At 38.8% G+C, this 21,882-nt stretch overlaps 4 protein-coding genes across 5 annotated transcripts; 2 read left to right on the top strand and 2 right to left on the bottom strand.

Moving 5' to 3' along the window:
• The first annotated feature begins 910 nt into the window (after positions 1-910).
• LOC140940571 (putative E3 ubiquitin-protein ligase UNKL) lies at positions 911-9,854 on the top strand. Its single transcript, XM_073389563.1, has 13 exons — positions 911-1,068; positions 1,149-1,358; positions 1,478-1,746; positions 2,478-2,613; positions 3,031-3,148; positions 4,153-4,237; positions 4,840-4,889; positions 5,419-5,634; positions 6,075-6,152; positions 6,487-6,864; positions 7,191-7,520; positions 8,625-8,786; positions 9,304-9,854. Exons 1-13 carry the CDS (start codon positions 962-964, stop codon positions 9,478-9,480), a joined length of 2,316 nt encoding a protein of 771 aa, XP_073245664.1. The 5' UTR covers positions 911-961; the 3' UTR covers positions 9,481-9,854.
• A 1,806-nt stretch (positions 9,855-11,660) lies between these two features.
• LOC140940569 (uncharacterized) lies at positions 11,661-20,303 on the top strand. 2 transcript variants are annotated; one of them, XM_073389560.1, is made up of 5 exons: positions 11,661-11,999; positions 12,752-13,055; positions 14,394-14,531; positions 18,358-18,728; positions 19,103-20,303. In XM_073389560.1, exons 1-5 carry the CDS (start codon positions 11,704-11,706, stop codon positions 19,548-19,550), a joined length of 1,557 nt encoding a protein of 518 aa, XP_073245661.1. In that variant the 5' UTR covers positions 11,661-11,703; the 3' UTR covers positions 19,551-20,303. The 2 variants fall into 2 exon arrangements, with proteins under 2 accessions (XP_073245661.1, XP_073245662.1); XM_073389561.1 differs by having other exon boundaries at positions 18,373-18,728; positions 19,103-20,287.
• Positions 16,809-17,644, bottom strand: LOC140940570 (androgen-induced gene 1 protein-like). The gene has a single exon (XM_073389562.1). The coding sequence runs from the start codon at positions 17,538-17,540 to the stop codon at positions 16,860-16,862; it is 681 nt and encodes a 226-aa protein (XP_073245663.1). The 5' UTR covers positions 17,541-17,644; the 3' UTR covers positions 16,809-16,859.
• Positions 20,304-21,147: 844 nt separating the features above from the next.
• LOC140940567 (uncharacterized) lies at positions 21,148-21,879 on the bottom strand. The gene has a single exon (XM_073389557.1). It carries the CDS (start codon positions 21,793-21,795, stop codon positions 21,241-21,243), a length of 555 nt encoding a protein of 184 aa, XP_073245658.1. The 5' UTR covers positions 21,796-21,879; the 3' UTR covers positions 21,148-21,240.
• Between the last annotated feature and the right edge of the window lie 3 nt (positions 21,880-21,882).

Here is a 21,882-nt window from a genome sequence, read left to right as displayed (position 1 = left end):
GTAATTAACGGAGCTCGTTCACTTCTGATCAACTGAAAAACATTTAATTTTGGTCACGCAATGCTTAAAACTTGGAGTTGCGTTACTAAAAATTTACTCAGCAACAGACCGAGGAAATTTACTCAGCACCATGTAGTTCCAGGTCCCCCTCCAATTTTCCTCCCATTCTCCTCCCATCTGCTTTATGGACGGTAAGTCGCTGTCTGTTTGTATTAATAATACCATGACATTAGACAATTTATACTTTTATTTTTACCGTAGCAATCCAAGTTACCTTATTTTATCGGTATCATTTTGTCATGTTTCTCGCCAGACTATTCAAATTTGGAAGTTGTTGATCAAAGCAGGTATGGTGAATTGCTGAATTATGAGTGTGCCAGTGAGCGTAATATGCAGTTACATAAATTGGGTTATAAATAGCGCTTTGTTTCTGATTTTTAAATTTTCATATTTTTTTCTAGTTTGGGCACTTTATCTCTTTTGCATCTGGGTTTGGATTATGAAAATTTTTTGAGTCTGTTATTTCACCCTTTGTTCAAGTACATGAGATGTTGATGAAGTCGAGTTAATAATTTCAGTGAAATTCTTGACCATTATTGGTAACAAATTAACTTTACTAGCGACGGGATTGAAGGGGTAGTCGCTGCGAAAATCTTGACTATTCGGCCCATTGTGGCCGGCTTCCGTATTGAAATTTTTCATTTTTTGATAATCAAATGCCTGAAAGCGGTAATCTTCATCATGCAAGAAATATGTTTAAAAAAATACTATTTGGACAAAAAAAATTTTCTGTGCTCGCAGCCTGCTCAGCATATTTGCCGGTTTTTTCTTGAGCTGATATGACAAGTCACGTGGTTGATTGAACCAATCACGTCGATTCCTCCTGTACCCTTCCCATGATGCTCTGGTTTGTCTATGTTGTGGTGCGCGCGCGTTTGGTTTTTCACGTCCCCAAAACAACATGTCGTCCTCCGATCCTGTAATGACTTCTCCAAGTACCATCATTTCTTCCGACAATAAATTAGCTGTCTTTTCTCAAACTCAACCTGAGAAGCCTTTCCACTACACGTAAGTGTGTTCGAGATTTTCTGTGTCTAGCTTTCGCTAGTATGTGTTGTCATAATTTTTTTTCCTTTCGAATCGTCCAGGTACCTGAAGGAGTTTCGGGTCGAGCAATGTCCGCTATTTCTACAACACAAGTGTACAGCTCACAGACCGTTCACCTGCTTTCACTGGCATTTCATGAATCAGCGGAGGAGGAGACCGAAAAAGAAAAGGGATGGCACTTTTAACTATAGTCCTGATGTCTACTGCACTCAGTACGATGAAACATCAGGGATTTGCCCTTCGGGTGATGAGTATGTACCAGGGATTTTCTCTTGCTTTTACCTCGTTTATTTGCAGAGTGAAAACGAAATGGCCGCTTGTTTGTGATGTGATCGATCAATTTGTGAATTAAGTTCCTTTTCTCTTTCAGTTGTCCCTACTTACACCGTGTAGCTGGCGATGTGGAACGTCGCTACCATCTTCGATACTACAAAACTGCAACCTGTGTTCACGAGACCGATACTCGTGGATATTGTGTAAAAAATGGCCCGCATTGTGCGTTTGCTCATGGACCTCTTGATCTAAGGCAACCTGTGTATGATATACGAGAACTGCAAGCCATAGAAAAGGAAGAAACTGATGTTGGACAGGCAGGAATCGAAAATAATAAAGCAGTTCTAGAAGATCCCCGCTGGCAAGGTCTGTAAAGTACTGTACGTTGCTTAAATGTACACAAGTGCTATCTCTTTTACACTTTCTTTATGGTTTGTTTAGCAGCCGTAAAATATACAGTTTAAGTCTTTTCTCGCGGGTATCCATTTTTTAATGTGTTAAATAAGTTTAACCTTTAAAGACCTATGGTGCGACCCCGAAATTTAGATAGAGTTTAATTGCATGGTAGTTCACTATATTTTTTTCCTGATTTGTGACGAAAACAACATTTATAACAGTTTGCTGCTGGAATCTCATTTTTTGTCCGTAAATTATAATAGCTGATTCGCCTCCTACGCGATAACAAACACTAATGTGATGGAAATTTTCTCTGCTGTTTAACAAAGTTGTAGTTCTAACAGTGTTATTCATTATTTATGGATTCTTCCATTGTCTTTACGGTTTAAATCTGATCGCAGTTAATCTTTAATCTCCACAAATTTTATTTGACGTTGAGGATTTCCCATGTTATACGCCGCCTAATGCCAAGTATATGAGCTTGTTCTTCTTTCTTTGGCCTTGTAAAAAAGGCCCAACGAAAGGCTGTTTATCAAACTACCGAATGGCATTGTTTTAGTGTATGTAATATTTTGTTCAAAAATTGTCTGTTGGTACAACGTTATATTGGTGTTTTTAATGGTATTATTGGTGAATTGCCTTGAAAAATCTCGAGTCATTCAGTTAAAACTAAACCAAAATGATTTGCCATTGCATTTCAGATACCAACTATGTTTTATCAAATTATAAGACAGAACCATGCAAAAAACCACCTAGGCTATGCCGACAGGGCTATGCTTGTCCTCATTACCACAATACTAGGGATCGTCGGCGCAGTCCAAGAAAATTTCGGTATAGGTGAGTGTGCTGAGACAGATCTTAAGGAGACTGAAATTTTATTGTCTATCAAAATCTGCTCACATGACCGTTATGACCAGGAAATTGGAGATTTCCTTTACAACTTGAGAGGCATTAGGGCATTGTTTTATAAGTGCCAGGGAAGTAAAAGGCTATGTTTTTTTCATGAGAGCCACATAATTTCACTGCAACACATGAGTACAGTGACAGTAGGGAACAGGAATGTGTTTTATTGACCACAACCTTCTTCTCTATTTACTCTCGTTTAAGCTTAGCACAAAAATAAGGGTGGTTTGTCTTTAGAATTTATTGACAAATGTGACATACGCAAGTGAGATTCACTTGTGTGGGAAAAATAAACTATTGTTATCACCTTGACCCATGCATAAGCTGCATAAACTTTTTTCTCATTGTTAGGTCCACTCCTTGTCCTCATGTTAAACATGGTGATGAATGGGGAGAACCAACAAATTGTGACAGTGGGGATAATTGCCCATATTGTCACACAAGAACAGAGCAACAATTTCATCCTGAGGTAGGCAATGTCTCTTTACGATACCACAAACCTGTACATGTAACATATACACAGTCAACTCTCTCTATAGAGGACAGCATGGGGACCTCTAGTTAGTGTCCTCATTAGCAAGAGTCCATAATAGCAGGAGCCTATTTCAGTCAAGCATCTGAAATCTATTTTTGTCCCAGGATTTAGCTGCTGTCCGTATTACTGGGGTTTCTGTTATAGTGAGGTGTCTGCAGTGCAATAGTTGACTGCATTTTTTGCACATTTTAAGATTGTAAAAGAGCGACAGTCACTTTGAATAAAGGCCATAACTAGACAATTACTCAGAGCTGTCATTAAGAGGCAAAGGGCCAGGGATTTATCCTGGCTTCTATGATTGTGGCCCTAAGCTACTTTCAAAAAAAAGTAGAATGAAAAGAAACCCCTTGCTGTTTGATTTCCCACCTACTTGTTGTATTTACCCAGCAACTTGAAATCTTAGTGACAACCCTGATTACTGGTCATACCAGACTTGAACGGTAGTCATCTACCCCATGAAAACAACTAGTCTTTTGATAAATGCTCTTCAGGTAATAGTCCTTTTTTGTTGTTGGTTAGTTTGTTTTAAGAGTACTTGTTTTCTACCATAATAATTTTATCAATTTGCCATTGAGTAGATTTGCACAAAACTACTGAATTTTGGGGGAAATGAGACTTGTCAGGCACCACAAAAAAAAAACATACTTCATTTACTGCATGTTCATTACATTAGTGTTCACTGGGCGGTGAAAAGAACATTTCAACACTTCAAAACAATGCAAACATCCTTTCTGCATTGTCTGAGAATTTTTTTGCTGCTTAAAGTTCATATGAAATTTGTTTAGCAAATTGTGTAGACCACTTTCTATGGGCATTGTTTTGAAATGGGCATAAGTCCTTTATAGTAACCGTTTATGTAAAGAAACATGAGTGCTGTTAAGAGTAGCCTTGAAAGAGTTTTAAAGTAATTTTGTTTCACTTTGTTCTATTATTAACAGATATACAAGTCAACAAAATGTAATGATATGCAGCAGACAGGCTATTGCCCCAGGGGACCTTTCTGTGCTTTTGCACATGTAGATCGTAAGTATTTGCTGTCTTTACTGTACAATGTCAAGCTGTTGTTACTGTAAATGATAAACTTTTGAACAAAATTAGTGGAAAAGGGAATATTGAGTGATTGCTTTAACAGAGATGTGTGTCGGCCCAGATTTATTACCAGTGCAAGGAATGAATTCTTTTATTCTGTGGTAAACAACTTGAAGAATCAGGCTGTTACTGTTTGCTAGAGTGATCTAAAAGTAAAAAGAGTTTTCAATTTTTGAACTGAGAAAAGTATTAGATCTTCTCCTATGCTTATTTCTTGAGTTTGAAGGAAAAACAAACAAACAAAATATTTTTTTGTTTAATTAAGTCTCTCACTCAAAAATCAATATGGTCTCTTATATGATACATGTAACTACAATCTTTCACAGAATAAAATAGAGCAGCAAACCCCCATCCCCCTAAATCATGGATGAAGCTTCGCAAAAAGCCAAAATGTGCCATTTTCCTTTCCTTGATTTGGGGGGAAGAGAGTGGGGAGTGGGGGATATAAATTTCTCATCTATTTTGTCCAAGATTGTAGTTCTGAATTAGTGAAAAAGTAGAATACATACTGAGTTTGAACATTTGTCACTCTGCAGAAGACACAACCACTTCCAGAGAATCTAATGGTGAACCAAGTTATAGCCAGGTACAAGACTCTTACACCAAAATAAGTAACTACAGACAAGTCAGTTCTTTGGATTGGAAGTACAAAGCATTATGTTGTCAGGGGGGTAGGGGTAAGGTAAAAAATTGGTTAAGCAGGTGTTAGCTTTTATACAGATGAATTAATATAAAATACAGGTTCTGATAGCAAGCCCCATTAATGGGCCATTTAAGATGGTGAGTGTAACCTGTCAGAGTATTATTTTTGTTTTTAAAAAGTTCCCTTTTCTCATCGCCTCAAAATTAGCGAAAGGAACAGCTGTTTTATCAAATATAATCTATCGATCAGGTTACTTCCTGAAAGGAACTCGAGCTTGTTTGTCTGCATCATAGAGAGATGTCCGTTTCATGGAAATGGGGATGTTTTTCATTTTTATATCTTTGAAGAAGAGTGTGTTGTAGGACAGGTACAAGTCTGTAAATTGTACTTGTAATATCTCAGTTAATATCCACGGTATTATTTTGGTTATAATACTCATGAATGGTTTGTTGTTTGTATTTTTCCCCAACAGCTTTATTCAATTCCCTCATCACCCCTTAGTCCTGTTGATAATGGAGCCATCATGATGACCAGCTTAGCACATGTAGTGAGCAGGCCTACTCGGTCCATGTCAACATCTTCAGGAGGGTCACACTCTAGTGAACCATCTACTCCCTCTAGTTTGTATCCGAAAGCTCCAGGGTCTGAACGGTCTGAGCGAAGTGGAAGCCGTGAAGATGAACAGCAGGTTGTTAGACAAAAGGACCTTCTTTTTGTGTTTTTGGGTGAAGTGCATTATTTTAACTCACTTTCTTTGTACAATTGAATGACAATTCAGGAAATTTTATTTCAAGCTGCCTCAGCTTGGCAACATTCTGTAGTTGACCAATTTTGTGAGAAAAGAAGGCATGTCACTTGATAAATTTAAGGAAGTTGCTAATCAGGGAAGGGGAAAATTCACTCACAGCCTGGTAAAAAAAAATGTAGGCAAGGTCAGTGAAAATTGTTTTGAAGTTAGGGAAAAGCCGATAGATTTTATTTTACTTAAATGAGTTACAACTGTGTCATTGCTCAAAGTTTTTGTTTCAGTGGTTACATGGTGGTTAAGTTCAGTATTGAAAAATAAAGGTCCAGACTGTGTTAGCACAGATGAGTGCTGAAATTCTTTTTACTATAATTTTTTTCCAGGCATATATAAGAAAACAGATCTTGCAAATTGAAAATGATCCAACTTTAGATGATATTGAGAAAGCCCGAAGGAAGCAGGTATATATGTCTTTTAGATCATAGTGTTATAATCATGTATTTTTCCTATTTAGACTGGTTAATAATCATCTATGTCAGAAGTGCATTCTTCTATTTCAAATGCAAAAATGACTACTTTCTCCTGCCAGCAGTGTTTATAGCACAGTGCTGGAGTAGAACATACGACTAACTCATAACTTCTAAGTACTTTGATGGTCAAGACAGCTGGTTTTTATATGGGGCAGGAAGTTTTGAAGATCAGCCAAAACTTGAAAAGCAGTTGCCATCTGGTTTTCTATCCCTGACTGTAAAAGAGTCAATTGTGGATTAACTGGATCTTTCTTTTTTATTCCAGAACATTATTGGCACAAGACAAGTATTTCCTACTGGTTCCTCATCTTCTTTCTCTACCGTGTCTGCCAGTGCTCCTCCATTCTACCCTGCTGCTGATACTGTAGAGTCTGTAGTGGAGAGTGCGCTGGATGACCTAAACCTAGATGATTTTGATGTTAGTGAGCTGGAAAAAGAGCTTAACAATGCATCTCCGGTATCATCTACACTCGGAGATTCCTTTTCAGCTCTTAATATTACTCCAATGTGTTCAGCTCCTGTCACTATCCCAGGAGCAACTGAAGATATACCACCCCAAGCCTTCACACAGTCGCCCACCTCACCATTAGGACAGTTTTCTTCTTCTTATGGCTCTGCATCACAGCTAGTCTCAGGGCAAAAGGTAATGTGTAAATATAAAGTTCCTCTCTGTTTCTAAAAATGAATACATGGCCTTTAATCCTTCACAAACTTGTTGTGGCTTTCTTTCATTAGCACTTACTACAGTTAGGAGGGCACACTGCTCTTTAAACAGAGTAGAAACTGAGATATTGTTTTCTAAGAGAAAAGGAAGTTTCTGTTATACTCAGAAAACTGTACAGAGACCTGTGATTAGACACAAAGATTTCTTGTGTCACTCTAGTTAAATTTGAACTTTTTTGCACTGAAAGCAAAATATGAAATGGATATGCAATTGCACTGGTTGACATGTTGATTTTTATTCTGAAGGGCTCTAATCCTTACCGTGCAAGTCCATTAGTGAGAGGAAGTAGCCTACATTCTACTGTTTTGGACCCACTCACAGCTCAGCTTCAGTCACCCAAATCTCTAGGTTCTCCCCAGATGGCTTCCCCTTTGGGGCTCAGCAATAGTGCAAATGAAATTCAGCGACTAAGTGAAGATCTTATGGCTGCCAAGAACAAGTTGGCTTCCTGGGAGGAGTCCTGGGCTCAAGCTAAACAAGCCTGTGATGCTTGGAAAAAGGAGGCAGAAGAATCAGCCAAGAAAGCTAAAGAAGCTGAAAAAAATAAATTAGAAGCTATTATGAAAATGGAAGAGGTAATGTTCGTTGTTTAATTACTGTAAATCCTCTATTAAGCCCCTCAGGAGGTTTATTTATTTCAAGCCCATTTGACGGGGGGCCTAACAGAGACAGGGGGCTTATTTGAGTGGGGGGTCGTATTTAATTTAGAAAAGACAATGGTATCAGTTCTCCTTAAAGAACTAGAATACAAAGTGAAAAAAAGATCAAGAACAAGCAGGTTGGAGGTCATGCAGCTGAGGATCAGAATCAAATCGGAACTTCCAGTTGGCGAATAAACCATCCCGGATCAGTCCACACGAAGTTTTACTGTCGGGATTGATTAATACAGTCTCTCATTTATTAGTGAAGAATAATTAGGGGAGGGGAGGGGGGCTTATTTACTTTCTTCCCCTGAAAAAGGGGGACTTATCAGAGGAAGGGGGATTATTTGAGAGGGGGTGGGGGTGAATAGAGGATTGACGATATTTATGTAACTATATATCTAAAGCCTTCCTCTGGGCTTACATGTGTGCTACAATCCCTTTTTTCAGGGTTGTCACTAGGATTTCAAGTTGCCGGGTAAATACAACAAGTAGGCGGGGAATCAAACGGCTAGGGATTTCTTTTGGTTCCATTTTTGCTCTATTTTCCAATAAAAGTAGCCGGGGACCACTCCTTTAGTAGCCGGGGAAAATCCCCGGCCCCTGGCTCTTAATGAAAACCCTGCTTTTTTGGTGGGGAAAGGGGATGCACTTTTATAAAATTTCTGTAAGGTGAACTTAATGACATCCATGGTCACCTTTATGCAGCAGTATTTTTCATGTGGAAGAAATTCCCCAACCCACTGTTTTATGGTATGTTTTGTAATGATGTTTTAGTGGAGGACTTAATCTGTTGTTTTTTATGAAGGTGATATGAACTGGGGAAATACAAATTTAAATGAAGATATGATTGTTGCAGTGATAATTGCAATTTAAGCAAATGCAAAGTAACCCGAAAGAAATCTTGGAACTTCAACGGCATTCGAACCCATGGCATCTGCATTAGTCCATTAGTGAGAGAGCCCGTCAGTGATAGTTGCAATTATCAGTGCAAAGATCATATCTTCATTTAAATGAAGATATTTTTATTATCTGTAGGGCGAATCTCAACTGAGCAGGTTAAAGCAGGAAATAGAAGAAATAAAAGCTGACCCTCATCTACGCACACTCAACTCCGTTGAAGATATCAGAGATTTACCTCTCTTGAAAATGAGACAGATTCATCGGCAACTTAGTTCAGATTTAGAAAAATTAAATCAGGTACATAAATTTTTATCTGATTATGTCTTGTTAAAATTTATTCTCTGTGTATCTGTTTGATAGTTTTATGTTTTTGGCTTATCTGTGTTGTTTAAGCTGCTTATGTGCATTTTCCCTGTATGTTTTAACATTCTTAGCGTTAATAAAATACCACAGAAAATGTCTTTAATGTAACAGGTTTAATGTAGTAGAAAGGACAGTGTCTAAAAGTACACATAAGTGTCACAAGAAATAATTTAAGATATTTTCATTATGTCATAGTGACAAAGCTATTTCTGGAGACAAAAATGTATAAAATAAATTTTTTTTTATTTATTTACTTAAACAGGAGCATCTGGTTGAGCTTAAACTAAAGCTTATTTATAAATTTAACCGTCTGGGTAAAAAAAAAAAGATTAAAGAAAAATTATAAAAATAGTACACCATGAAAATACATAGAGACATCCAAGGATTAACAAGACCAAGCGCACTGTAGCTTGAATTGTGATAATTTTCTTTTTTTCTGTTTCCTTTTTAGGTTATGTACAGTAGAATAGCCCTAGTTTGCAGTCTTTGTGAAGAACATCAGAGATGCATCATGACAGCTCCATGCTTACATTGTACCATGTGTGAGACATGTGCTTCACAGAGAGTTGAATGCCCAACATGTCATGTTCAAATTGCACAAAAAACCTTGATAAAGATACCTATTTGAGGTCATAATATATTACAGTTAGGCAATGTTTAGCCTGTTTTGAATTCTCTTTTAGGACTTGATATGATGTTTAAGAATCTATGAATTTAGCTTTTAAGGTATAATTATTAATGCATATATTATTCAAAGAATATTTCTTAGGGATTATGAATGCTTGTTTCATCTTCAAAATTATTAATATTATTAATATTATTTCCCTTTCCCAGTAATGAATTTATTGCAAAGTTGGAGGTTGAAACGTTTTGTGCTGGGTGTACATTACTTAGTGTATTTATATCAGCACTTCTTATTGTAAGGAGAAAACATCCAAAGATATGTTGTCTATTGCAATGACAAGCTGACTCAAGGAAATTAAAACAGCTGTCAGCACACGACTTATTGCCAGTTGTCATGAATATTTTTTAAACTTTAGTTACTCTGGACACAAGTAGACCGTTTCACGGTTTTTTCAACTTTTTATATGAACTATAGGGAAAATCCGTCAAAACCACTGCAAAGAGTGGCTTAAAATTAGTATTGCCAAATTGCAAATACAATAGTAAAATACCAACAGTGACATGGCCTTTTCTTTAATACACAAAATGGCCGCTTTTGAACTTCAAACTTAGGGACATATGACCGCCCAAGAGGGTGGGTACTCAACAAATGTTTAAGCCGAGAAGCTCCTTCCTGAGGTCCAACCCCTTACCCTTTTATATACCATTTTTTCACGAAAGAGGTACCCCTTTTGTATACCTTCTATTGACAATCTATTGACAAATGGTACCCCTTTCACATACCTTGTTTAGTACTTTGTATCCTTTGTAACTACTGTAAATGCACTGTCTTTTAAATAGGAATCAATCAAAAAAATAGAACGTTTCTCCACTTTTTAAAGCCATAAAATTAATCTGTGAGCCTTTTTGGGCCCTTTCACAGATCCTAATGACAGATTTCTCTACCCTTTTATATACTTCAACCAGTGAAATCCCCACCCTTTCATACACCTAAAGCCTGAAAAAGATACCCCTTTCAGGCGGAGCCTCGCCCTATAGGCCATTATAGGGAGTACCCCGCCCCCCCGGATATGACCCCCCCTCCCCAAACATTGTCTCGTTGATGAGAGTCTGGCCGGGGAACATTGTGCGGGTTGAATTTGTTGTTGGTGTTCCTCTCCATTTTTAGAGTTTTCTCCAAGTTCTTTGGTTTTTCCCTCTAGACACCTCTATTCTGGGGCACCTTCAGAGTAATTTATAAGGTTTGTACTTGGTTAACTCTACCAAAGTGACACCTTTTCAGTTAACACCTCTATTCTGGGGATTCATGTCCTGCTCGCGAGGGTGTTCTTGAATGAAGGGTCAGTGAATTACTGGAACCTACCTGTAACCTCTTTTTCCTTGCTGGCCCCTTTGTAAAACGTAACTCATATTAAGTTTAGTGACAGCTCAGTCATTTCCTCCAGAAGAGAAGACAACTAAGAAATTGTGCATCTATTGACAGCTTTATACAACTCGTAGGTCTTATGTGACATGATATTGTGGATGCTCACTTTTGTCCTTTAGTTTATGCCCTTAAAGGTGATGTTACACGAGACGATTCGCAACGACCATTTTTAGCACAGCACAGCGTTGCAACATTGTTTCGAATAGTCAGAACATTTTTGAAACATTGCAATGCTGTGTTGTGTTAAAAATCGTCGTTGCGAATCGTCCCGTGTAACATCACCTTAAAAGAGACATCTTTTTCTCTTGCTTTGTAGAGCACTTTTCTCGTAACGTACAGTAATCATTTGGATTTTTCAAACGAAAGACTGTCATGTTTACATGTTTTCGTATCTGGTTTGGTTGAAACATCCGTTTTTTTTTTATAACAGTTTTATTTACACCTTAGCTGAGTTAAAAAGATGCGGTTTTTACGAATTTAGGAAGTCAAGCGTTGTGCCAAAGGTCTGCCAGGTGGTGGAGAATTTAAAATTGTTGTAATTCATCTTTTCCACCTCTTTAAAGGGAGAATACATGAGATATAAAAATACGCAAGGGCAAGCTCATTAAAGAAAGATTTGCTTACTTAATGACACTTGAAAATTATCGCCCATAAAAGATTTTAAAAATCGTGGTGGTGCACCGACCATGCCCTTCTCCCCCACTTGACCGATTGTGTTGACCGTGGTAAACTGGACACTACTTTCATCCAAGATGGCGCCTTGTAGTGTACGAAAAGCCAGGAGGAAAGTAACCTTCTGATATGCAGACCGACAGAGAATATCTCACCGAATGGCCTCCAGTGGAAGATAAAAGTGACATTAAAGAGTCAAAAAGGAGGAAAAGACCAAAACTTGAACGTGAGCAACGTGAAGGTGAAACATATCACGTAGTCAGGGAGAATTCCTTGCGTGTGGAGGCTGAAAGTGAACGTGTTTTGTGGGCTCGTCCAGCTCTTGCAAGATGGTGGAGGAAAACACAACAACTTCGAAATGTACCAGATTTGAAGAAGCTTCCAAAATCAGATAATCCAAATACACTGTTGAGATATGTAGCCAGGTATGTTAGCTCATGATTGTGTCAGTAGTCACCAGGCATGACTATGACCCCCCTACTGGTTTAAAGGGGCAAAGGGGGAGTAAATTGAATCCAGGTAAATTGGTGCTTGGCCTTAATATCACTAGTCTTCTATCCCAGGACTAGTAGGAATTGGTTTACATGACAGGGTCGCCCCATGTAAGACAATCTGGGTTCTGGAGTCTGGAAATTTTTTGCTAGTGGAATTCCGGAATCCTAGGCTTTATAGTCTGGAATTCAGCCAGAAGATTGTGGAATCCTACTGACTGTTGGAATCCAGAATTCAAGCTCCGTTTACAAGGAATCTGGAGCCCAGTATCTGGATCCAGAATCCCAGACTATCTTGGATTACCTTTCATAGGACAATTGCTTAGGTGTGTAACTTGCAAAAACATAAATGTATTGCTCAGGGGCATGCATTTATGACCATTTATAAGGAAATAACCCTTATGAAAAAACCCAAACTGTGCTGAAGGCAACGTTCAATGTCTAAGATTACTATAGCACAGGTATAGTAATGGCGGTTATCATTGATGGTTTGCTTGCTTGAGATCGGGGCTAGAGTGGGATGGCTACCCAATGACACCATTTCATGATTAATTTTCAGATGTCAAAAGTCCATAAACTAGTTCGTTAGTCCCTAGGTATTGATAGAATTCTACAAAAATAATATACTTATTTAAAGAAATTTTGTCACAAGATTTTTATCAAAATAAACACTTTTATTTCAACAGCCTCCCTGCAGGAAAAGCATTTTTAGAACAACAGATTTGTGCTTTAAAGGATAAGCTAGCTTTGGATCCTAATAGTGCCTTTCTTCATGCTGCATTAGCATCATATCATGATCTGTTAAAAGACACGTCCTCTGCTTTAAAACATCTGAACACTGCTGTTAAGCTGGATCCGTTTGATAAGAATATAGCATGGCTGCATTTCAAAGTAAAGCGAGCAAAAGATCTAGAGGATAATCAATCATTACTTCAAGATCTTGTTTTGAAACACTCTCCACTTGATTTTAAGATGCCAAACCCAGTTGAGGTGAGTCAGAAACTAATGGCAGTACATTAGACTTTCTTACAGACATTTTTTAATAAGACGGACACCTAGAGTTGGTCCCTGCCTTTCTTTGCTTCCTTTATTTGACTCTCTAAAAGGCGGACTCTTAGATGGACACTCAGTGCCAATTTCAAGGGTGTCCATCCTAGAGAGAGTTGACTGTATTACCATGAAAATATTTTGCTGTAGTCATGGGTAGGATGATAGAATTATTCTCCTTAATGGTCCCAGTAATTTTTTTTTAAGCTACATTGTGCTGAGTGAAAATATCTTTATAAGTCTTTCTTAGAATGAAATTAAGGACTTTATTCATTGATCAGAGGCACATTAAAAGGTTGCAAAATTTGTAGAGATCACAAATTGCAAATAATATAAAAGCCTTAAGCCCCAAGGAAATGGACGCAACATTGTTGGCCAACAACTCCCAACATTCTTGGATGTTGCACTTTGTTGGGAGTCTTGTGCAAAGTTTGAAACTGGTCAAACTTTAAGTCCTGTGCAAACAGACTCAACTTTGTTGGCCAACAACCAGGGCTGTCGTTAATTTTTAGAACAGCCGTAGCCAATGAAGATTCACCTGTAACATTTCCCCAATACTTCCTAGTGTCACCTTTAGCCTCCCACTTTGATCACCTGTACTATCAAAGAGCTCAGCTGTACATAACAGGTGTTACGGGTTACGGCCCTTAATGAAAACTCTGAACATCCATTTGCACTTAGCTTTAATCACTTTTTTTAAAGAAGAGGAAATGGGTTCAATCACACTTCGCATAAAAAGTGTAGAACTCCTCAGATAATGGCCTTTGCTTGTGCTGGCTGTAAATTCAAACCCATGATACCCAAAAGGGCTACCTGCAATTTAGTGTTCTCCTTAACAGGGGGTAACTGGTAAAATGTATTGCTTTTAAAAGATTATATTTCCTAGATTCACCCGGTTTAAACCATTCCATAAATCTTTTGCTAAAAGGTGGGGACAATGTTGGTTTGCCAATGGTATGAATCAGTTTCATATTTTTACAGGTTCATTCATACACTCATGTTAATATATAGCTGATGTTTGAAAGTCTTCCATAAAAATGTTGTTGTTGTTTCCTGGCAAGACTAGCAGTGGGCAACAACAACTTGGGACTTTATGGAGAAAATATTACAAAATGACCAGCTCATGGGGTTAAGCTTAACAAGGATTTAAGCCCTGAATGTGTTCTATAATAAAAACAAAATCGGTCAGTATTTCTGTGGAATGGTTTAGCTTTCTTTCTATTCATTGTACTCTCCTGACAGTTGGTAAGATGTCTAATTTCACAGCAGTGCACATTATAGGTAGAAAGACGTCATTGTACAACACTTGGGGCCAAGGAGTTTCTTATTGAGTACAGTATGACTGGTACACCTGTTATCATCACAGGACTTGTGGAATCCATGACTACTGTACCATGGAGCATTCAACACATAAAAGAAGTAGGTGATGCATTCTATCAGTTTTACAATGCAAAATAGAACATTATTTTACTTGTGATCTAAGTGGCAAATTTACCTGTAGGATCTAGGAGAGGTGGTCAAGAGTTATCAGCATCAACTTCCTCCTTGCAATGTACAAACTTAATCAAGAGAACAGGTTATGGGAATTTAAAAGGATAAAAAGAAAATAACGTTTTAATCTTTCTCAAATTGTCTCCGCAAAATAATAATTCAAGGAAATGTATGGAAATCACTCTGGAGAATTTGTAGTTAGAAACTGGGGCTGTGAGGGTTAAAGAGTTTTCATTTATTGATCTCTACCTTTAATGACTTGGTTGTAAATATCTAATTGGAAAAATTAATATGGTTAAATTTTTTGCTACAAAAACAAACAAAGAGGAAAGGTAGTCACTTATGAGCTATGCTGCACCTGTTCAGTCTTAATCACAAGTAACCCAAAGCATATTTTTTCCTTTTCACTGGTCATTCACAAGACTTTTTTTTCAGAGATTTCTATACCAAAAACGACAAAATGCTTTCCACCAAAAAGTATTTAAAATGATTTAAATGTGGTTTTACAGTCTTCTGTAATTTTGAAATTAAATTTCACTCTTCAAAAATCACATCAAAGTAGATGACATACATGATAAAAAAATATAACAAACACAATCAGTTAACAATATTAGTAACTCTCCAAAGCAACTTTGGCATCTATCTCCCTTGATTACGTGATAAAAGTAGTAAAATGTGTCACGCAAGATCGTCCAAGCTCCTGTCACGCGACTCATTAGCCTGCGTAGCATGGCGGTTTTGGTTGGGCGCGCTAAGTAATAAAGGCGGGCGAGGGCAGAGAAACCGCGAGGAGATTGGGGCGGAAGCAACTTGAAAAACCGCCTGCACGGACGGGGGGCTTTTTTGAGTCGGTCCGTACGCCAGCGTACGGATCATTCCGATTGGCTCGGAATGTTCGCCTGTCAATCAAATATTTTGGTAATCTCCCATGGGAGAGTTTCGAGGGACTGAATAAATCATCTCCGCAAAACAAAAGCAAAATATCAAAGAAGCGTTGACCGGAGCGTCGTCGATCTTGAATATTTGACGGGAAAACAGGGCAATTGTATTGAAGCCTAAACAGGAAATGGCCATTTACAGTCTTCTTCAAAGGAGAGATGTCATGGAAATTTTGTCAACAAGATTTTGCAAGAGCATGATCTTTACTGTCTTTGCTATGGCCAAAGAAGAAATATCCTCATCGAAAACCTGTATGATCACAATTTCCCCTCTAAAAAGTACTATAGACGACCAGATATCTGAAATGTTGTCACTGAGCTGTAAAGCAATGGACCTTATGACAGAAACAGTAAATTTCAGTGCTTCGAGAAAGTTCACCTCAATTTTCTCTATTACTCGGTGTTACAGAATAACGCACTCCGGCGCAATACATCGAACGGTGTCCGCGATTGTGGTCGATGAATCGCATACAGTAGAAGAAAGACGCACAGCGTAATTCTCCATACTTTTTTGCTTGGTGTAGGTTAAGTTTAAGCTACAACTCAAATCTGAAGATCGCGCTATACGTAAAAATACAACATCCTGCAAACAACACTTAAAAAGCCGGGTCCAGCGTCAAAACATTCACGGACAAAGCAGTGACAAAGAAACTACAAACCAAGGCTCCCTGGTTTGTAGTTGTCCAGATCCAGGCATTTTAGTCGGAAAAGACCAAAGAAACTAAAATATTTATTTAGCCGTAATAAAAAGCTTTAGGCTTTAAGAGTGGTCAAAGAAATTAGTACTTTACAACTGCATCTGAGATCAACAAATTCTAATTAGCGAAAATAACATTAACCACAGGAAATAATTACTCAATACGGATTAAACATACCAACTTCATGACCTCTAAATAAATGTAAGACTTAGTGCAGCAAAAATAAGATCTACTCAGTCAAGTTTAGAACGCAGTGTAGTCACCTATGCGCGAGATAGCCACAAAGAAAAAACCTGTGTTTGTTCAAGCAAAGGTCACGTTTTACACTATATCACGAGCTTTTGTGTCGTGTTTAGGCTGTCAACACTTTATTTCCGATTGGCTGGGAAAACTGAAACCAAACAAGTTGTCAACAGGATGTCAAAATGAGTTGAAGGGGGCGGCAGTTGAAAAGGCCACGAATCCGGGCAGGCGGTTTTTATTTTTCTCGCGGCTTCGCCGCTCGTTATGGCGCGCTTCGCGCGCGAATTTCGCGGCTACGCCGCTCCTGCGCCCGGCTCGACAAAACCGCCATGCTACGCAGGCTAGCGACTCATAAGCAACGAAGTCTTTTCCATAAACTAGAGTTTTTTCTTTTCCTCGGAAACTTCTACCCCCCATCTTCTTATAGCCACCCACTCCCCAATGAGGTAAAGAAATAACACAAATGAAATAGCACTAGCGAAAAATGCAGCAATAGAAACCGCACTCATCTTTTCCAAGAACGGATACACCCAGATGCCTGCAGCGAAAGCGATCCACAGAACCCAGGCTATGTACACTACACCAATTCCTAGAACGGACAGCAATCCTTTCTTTCTCGGCGGGTAATTGTGCCGAATAAAGCACAGCTCAAAAATCGCTGATACGAACGGGAAAGTGTGCATGTAATGATTGAGCAACGCGGGAATGAACTTCGCTTCCTCTTTCGTTTGGCACGAATGTGGGTCGGCCATGTACAAGGCCCAGAACAATATACTCACAGTAAGTCCAAAAGGAAATGCGACACAGGTAAATGTATAATCGCAGACTGACGAGAACACTTCGTTTTTTCGCTTCTTCATTAGTTCATGAATTCCCGTGACGGCCGCCATATTGAAGTACAGAAACTGTACCAGCATGTTTATAAATGTCAAGAACTTGAATCTTCCACCATACGTTCCATGACTTTGCAGCTTAATCTCGGACAGATAATATGTCACACCGATCAAATGTATGAGGAAGCAGAGGTAGTGAAATGCAAGCGTTCCCCATTCGGCCATACTTTTACTTTCGTGTCACTAGGCGTGGACGGACGCTGTACACACGTATCGATGCTAAGGAGTTACGCACCCACCACGGGCAAGCGGAAGCAGAGCAAACGTCACGTGAAGACGTATGGGATCAGTTTATTCTATTTTTTTCTGCCGAACAAGTGTGAAAAATCCCACACAAAACACAAAACTTATAAAATATACCTTGTTAAAAGGGAATCAAGGAAACAGGAGACTGCTGTATAGTGCATGAAGAATTTGGAGGGTGTTTGATTGCTTTTGGTGGAGGGAGGGGTGCATAAGTGCCCCCCCCCCCCCAAAAAAAAAGCAGGGGTGGAGTTGCTTCCCTAGCTGCATAGCTGGTGGGATGAGCGGGTAGGTGCTGTAGTTTTTTGTAGCAGAGCCACGTGAAGTTTGGGAGCTAGTCATATTTTTATCCTGAGTGGACTTAACCAGAGTTAAGTTTCGTATGCGGCACAGGGTAGGAACCTGAATAACTTGCTGCATGTAGTTGTTTTGTCCGTAGTGTGTGTAATGATTCTCTGTTATGTTTAGCCACACTTGGTTCATTTGCAGGACAGTTTACCATTACACTGCTTTTCCTGATTGGGTAATCAAGGTGACAAAAGTGGGTGGAATTCAAAACCCCTAAGAAATGTGGCAGGTGGGATTTTCCCTCGTGGCATCACCGCTTCCTTTGCACGGTGTTTCTGCCACCAAGAAAGCACCCCCGGTATAACAACCCCACCAGCTACGCAGGCCATTGCTTTCCTAAAGGCTGAAGGATTTGCATTCTAAGTCACTATTTTGTTAATGTACAATACAGTTTCTAATTTCACAGGTTGTAGGTCACAAACAAGCTCCTCTGAAAAGAACAGTCAAAGAATCTACAGAATGGGCAAAACTTGAACATGCTTGCTACATGAAAGTGTCTGACTTCATCAGCTCACTGGGGTCATTAGAAGAACCTCTTTACCTATTTGACTGGAGTATACCAACATATGCGCCTGAACTGGCCAGAGAATTAGTTATTCCTAAATACTTTGCTAGTGATTTCTTACAAAGAACAGCACCTGGCTCCCTGTACAAAGATAGTTGGCCGAGCTTATTTATTGCACCTAAAGGATTACACAGTGATCTGCACATTGATGCATTTGGTTCCAACTTTTGGATGGCTCTTTTTCAAGGCAGGAAAAGGTAAGCAAGTTTGTGATATGCAAGCTCTAGGTATTCTCAAAGCTGACCAAGTGCCATCTCTAATTCTCTGTTCTTTGCAAACAAACTTAATACCTCCCTTAAAAACCAAGTAGCCCTGTACGTTCAATGAAACTGGCTTTTTTTAGTGCCTCAATAGAACACAAAATTATTAAAGGGAATTCTGAGACATGAGCTCAGTCAACCGTAAGCATATACTAGAGGATGATCACACTCTTTCTGTGTCTGGTTGCACTTGAAATAAACCACCACCTTGGTTTCAAATGTTTTGGGTTGTTGCACTTCTATTATCTTGATGGTTATCTATAATATTATGATGGTCAATTTATCAATTAAAATTATTTTATTTTTGGTAGGTGGACTTTCTTCAGCAGAGATGACACACCATTACTCTATCCGTATTATGAAGACTCAATGGACATTGTGTTTGATGTCGACCTGAGTTGTCCAGACTTTGAAAAGCATCCCTTATTAAGCAGGACAACCCCGTTACAATGTACATTGCAACCTGGAGAACTTCTTTTTGTTCCTTATGGCTGTCCACACAGAGTGGAAAACCTGGAAGATTCCTTAGCCATGTCTGCTAATTTTGTCGATTTATCAAATTTTCAAGTTGTTCTTGAGGAACTGAGGGCAAATTCTTTGTTAGATCCTCGAGCAGAAGACCTTTTAACTCAAATGATGAATGAGGACTTTCCTGTAAAAATGCATAGTCAGCAAAATGATCTGCCTTGGGACAAATTTAAGACATGGCCAAGACCTTCATACAAAGAGTATGATATTGACATCACTGATTTAATGTGAAAAAAATCTGCATGCTAAATTTTAAGAAGGCAATAATGATACTGTAATACTGTAATAACTACTAAAAACAAGAGATGTTTACCTTACCATAAAAAAGATCTAAGCAGACAAAGATACACTGACATCAGTTCACGTTTTCAATAAAGCTCTCAAACGAAAGAAATAACTGGCTCCAAAACATAAATAATGATTGTTAGCTAAGCTTCATAATATTATCTTGAAGAAAGCTCAGTGAGTACCATATAAATAACTAATACTGACCAAGGTTCTGTTAGGGTCTGGCTAAAATAGGAAACATTTGTATTAGAAGCGAATTTTGCATCCAAGAAGCACGAATATTCTTTATCACTTAATTCAGTAGAGTATTAGAATCCAGGTAGCCAGTGAACAGAGGCTTCCTTTTTCAGAATAAGTAGTGTCCTGCAAAAGTTGCCTCTACTGACAATTGTCCCATTTCTATTGTGCATGCCCAAGTTCCCTCACGTGATCTTCAAACATAATGGTGCAAACTATGCTGTGTTTTTTTGTGCAGCATTAGCTTGATCTGGTATGGATACAATTCCTCTGAAATGCAAATGGCTGTGAATGAAGATGGGGTTTTCAACTGCTTGAAACACAAATTGCTACAGTACATTGACCTAAAAAGTTTTGCATTCTACTTAGAGCTGGAAAGTAAGAGGATGAGGTAGCAACCTTGTTATTGTTATTGTGATAAGTCAGTGGGAAATTTCACAAAGCTTGTGGCCCAGGAAACACACAACAGCAGATCAAACAGTTACAATGTCCAACCATTGTAAGGCCCTCTTGGAGAAGGGGAGGGGGGGGTACGTTTGTCCCTAGTCTGAATTTCAAATACGACCATTTTGAGTTTTGAGAAGTAGGCCATGACCTTGGTGGTATTTAACCCATCTTTACATCATTTGTTGCCATTTCATCTACAATTGTAGTCTTGTGTTGCTGTTTTAAGACAATGTTGTTTGTCGGATTTGTACCCTAACAAAGCTTCATTTGTCTGCATTCCTGGATGGGAATGGGCAGTTGTCAGTAGAGGCTACTTTTTACACACAAGAACTTATCATGAAAAAGGTAGCCTGCAAGCAAGCTCTCCGGGGTGACCTGGTGGTGGGGCGGGAAAAGGAAGGAGAGCTTGCAACTACGTTTCTGAAATTTGAATATCTGCATCGAAATAGTCAATGTGAAATGCTGATTGGCAGATATGACATTAGTAAGACATTTTTCAATTCGTGCTCATTTCCACTTTGCGCTGATTGGCAGCAATCTGACAGCTCCTTCGACGGGGAGCCACAGGGGAATTGGGGGTGGAATTCAAATTCCAGAGACGTAGTTGCAATTAACTCTCCTTCCTTTTCCCGCCCTGCCGCCAGAGCTTGCTCGCAGGCTATGAAAAAGGAGCCTCTGCTCGCTGGGTTAAATATAGGAAGCAAAAAATTCAATTTGGATTTGTAACATTTGTTTTTGCTGTAACTGAACTAAGAAACATAAATTTATAGCATTTCAGCAACATTGCCTCCTTGTAAAATTAGTAGCCAGGCCCTAATTTTCAGTTACCATGATAATAATTAAACAAAAGTCAACGTCCTTAATATATATATTGTTCTTTTTCATCTAAACCCTATTAAGGCTACAACTCACACTATATTCTCATCATGTTTACGTTGTAGTTCAAATCTCAAATCCAGGATTTCCTTTGTTTAATCTGACCTGCCAGCCAATCTAGTCCTTCATATAAACCTTCTCCTTTGACAGCACAGGAAGACTGGACAAACCATGGTCTGTTTCGAGTGTTTACCAAACCAAGCTTTTCCCGGACCTCAGAAGCGCTCATTGCATCAGGCATGTCTTGTTTATTTGCAAATACAAGCAGCACAACATTTGCAAGGAGCTCCTCGCTCAAAAGCTTTTGCAACTCTAATCTTGCTTCTTCGATTCTCTCTTTGTCAGCGCTGTCTACAACAAAGATAAGCCCTTGTGTCCCCTGGAAGTAAACTCTCCAGAGATTTCTGATCTTGTCTTGCCCGCCAATATCCCAAACTGTAAAACTTATATTCTTGTAAGTAACGGTTTCCACGTTGAATCCTAATGTGGGGACCGTTGAGACAACCTCTTCGAGTTTTAGACGATACAAAATGGTCGTTTTTCCGGCGTTGTCCAAGCCAACCATTAGGATGCGAACATCTTCTTTGCCCAGAAGACGATTAAAAAGATACGAGAACGTACTTCCCATGTCTTTGAAAAACAGAATCTTTCTATTTCACAGGTTGTACAAAAATGAGTTGCTGGTGGCGAAGTTGACACATCACAACATTTTAGT

This window comes from Porites lutea, chromosome 6 (genome assembly GCF_958299795.1).
Source record: "Porites lutea chromosome 6, jaPorLute2.1, whole genome shotgun sequence".
In the NCBI taxonomy this organism is placed as follows: domain Eukaryota; kingdom Metazoa; phylum Cnidaria; class Anthozoa; order Scleractinia; family Poritidae; genus Porites; species Porites lutea.
The sequence above is the reverse complement of the archived record's forward strand: the minus strand, read 5'-3'. Positions and strand labels throughout refer to the sequence as shown.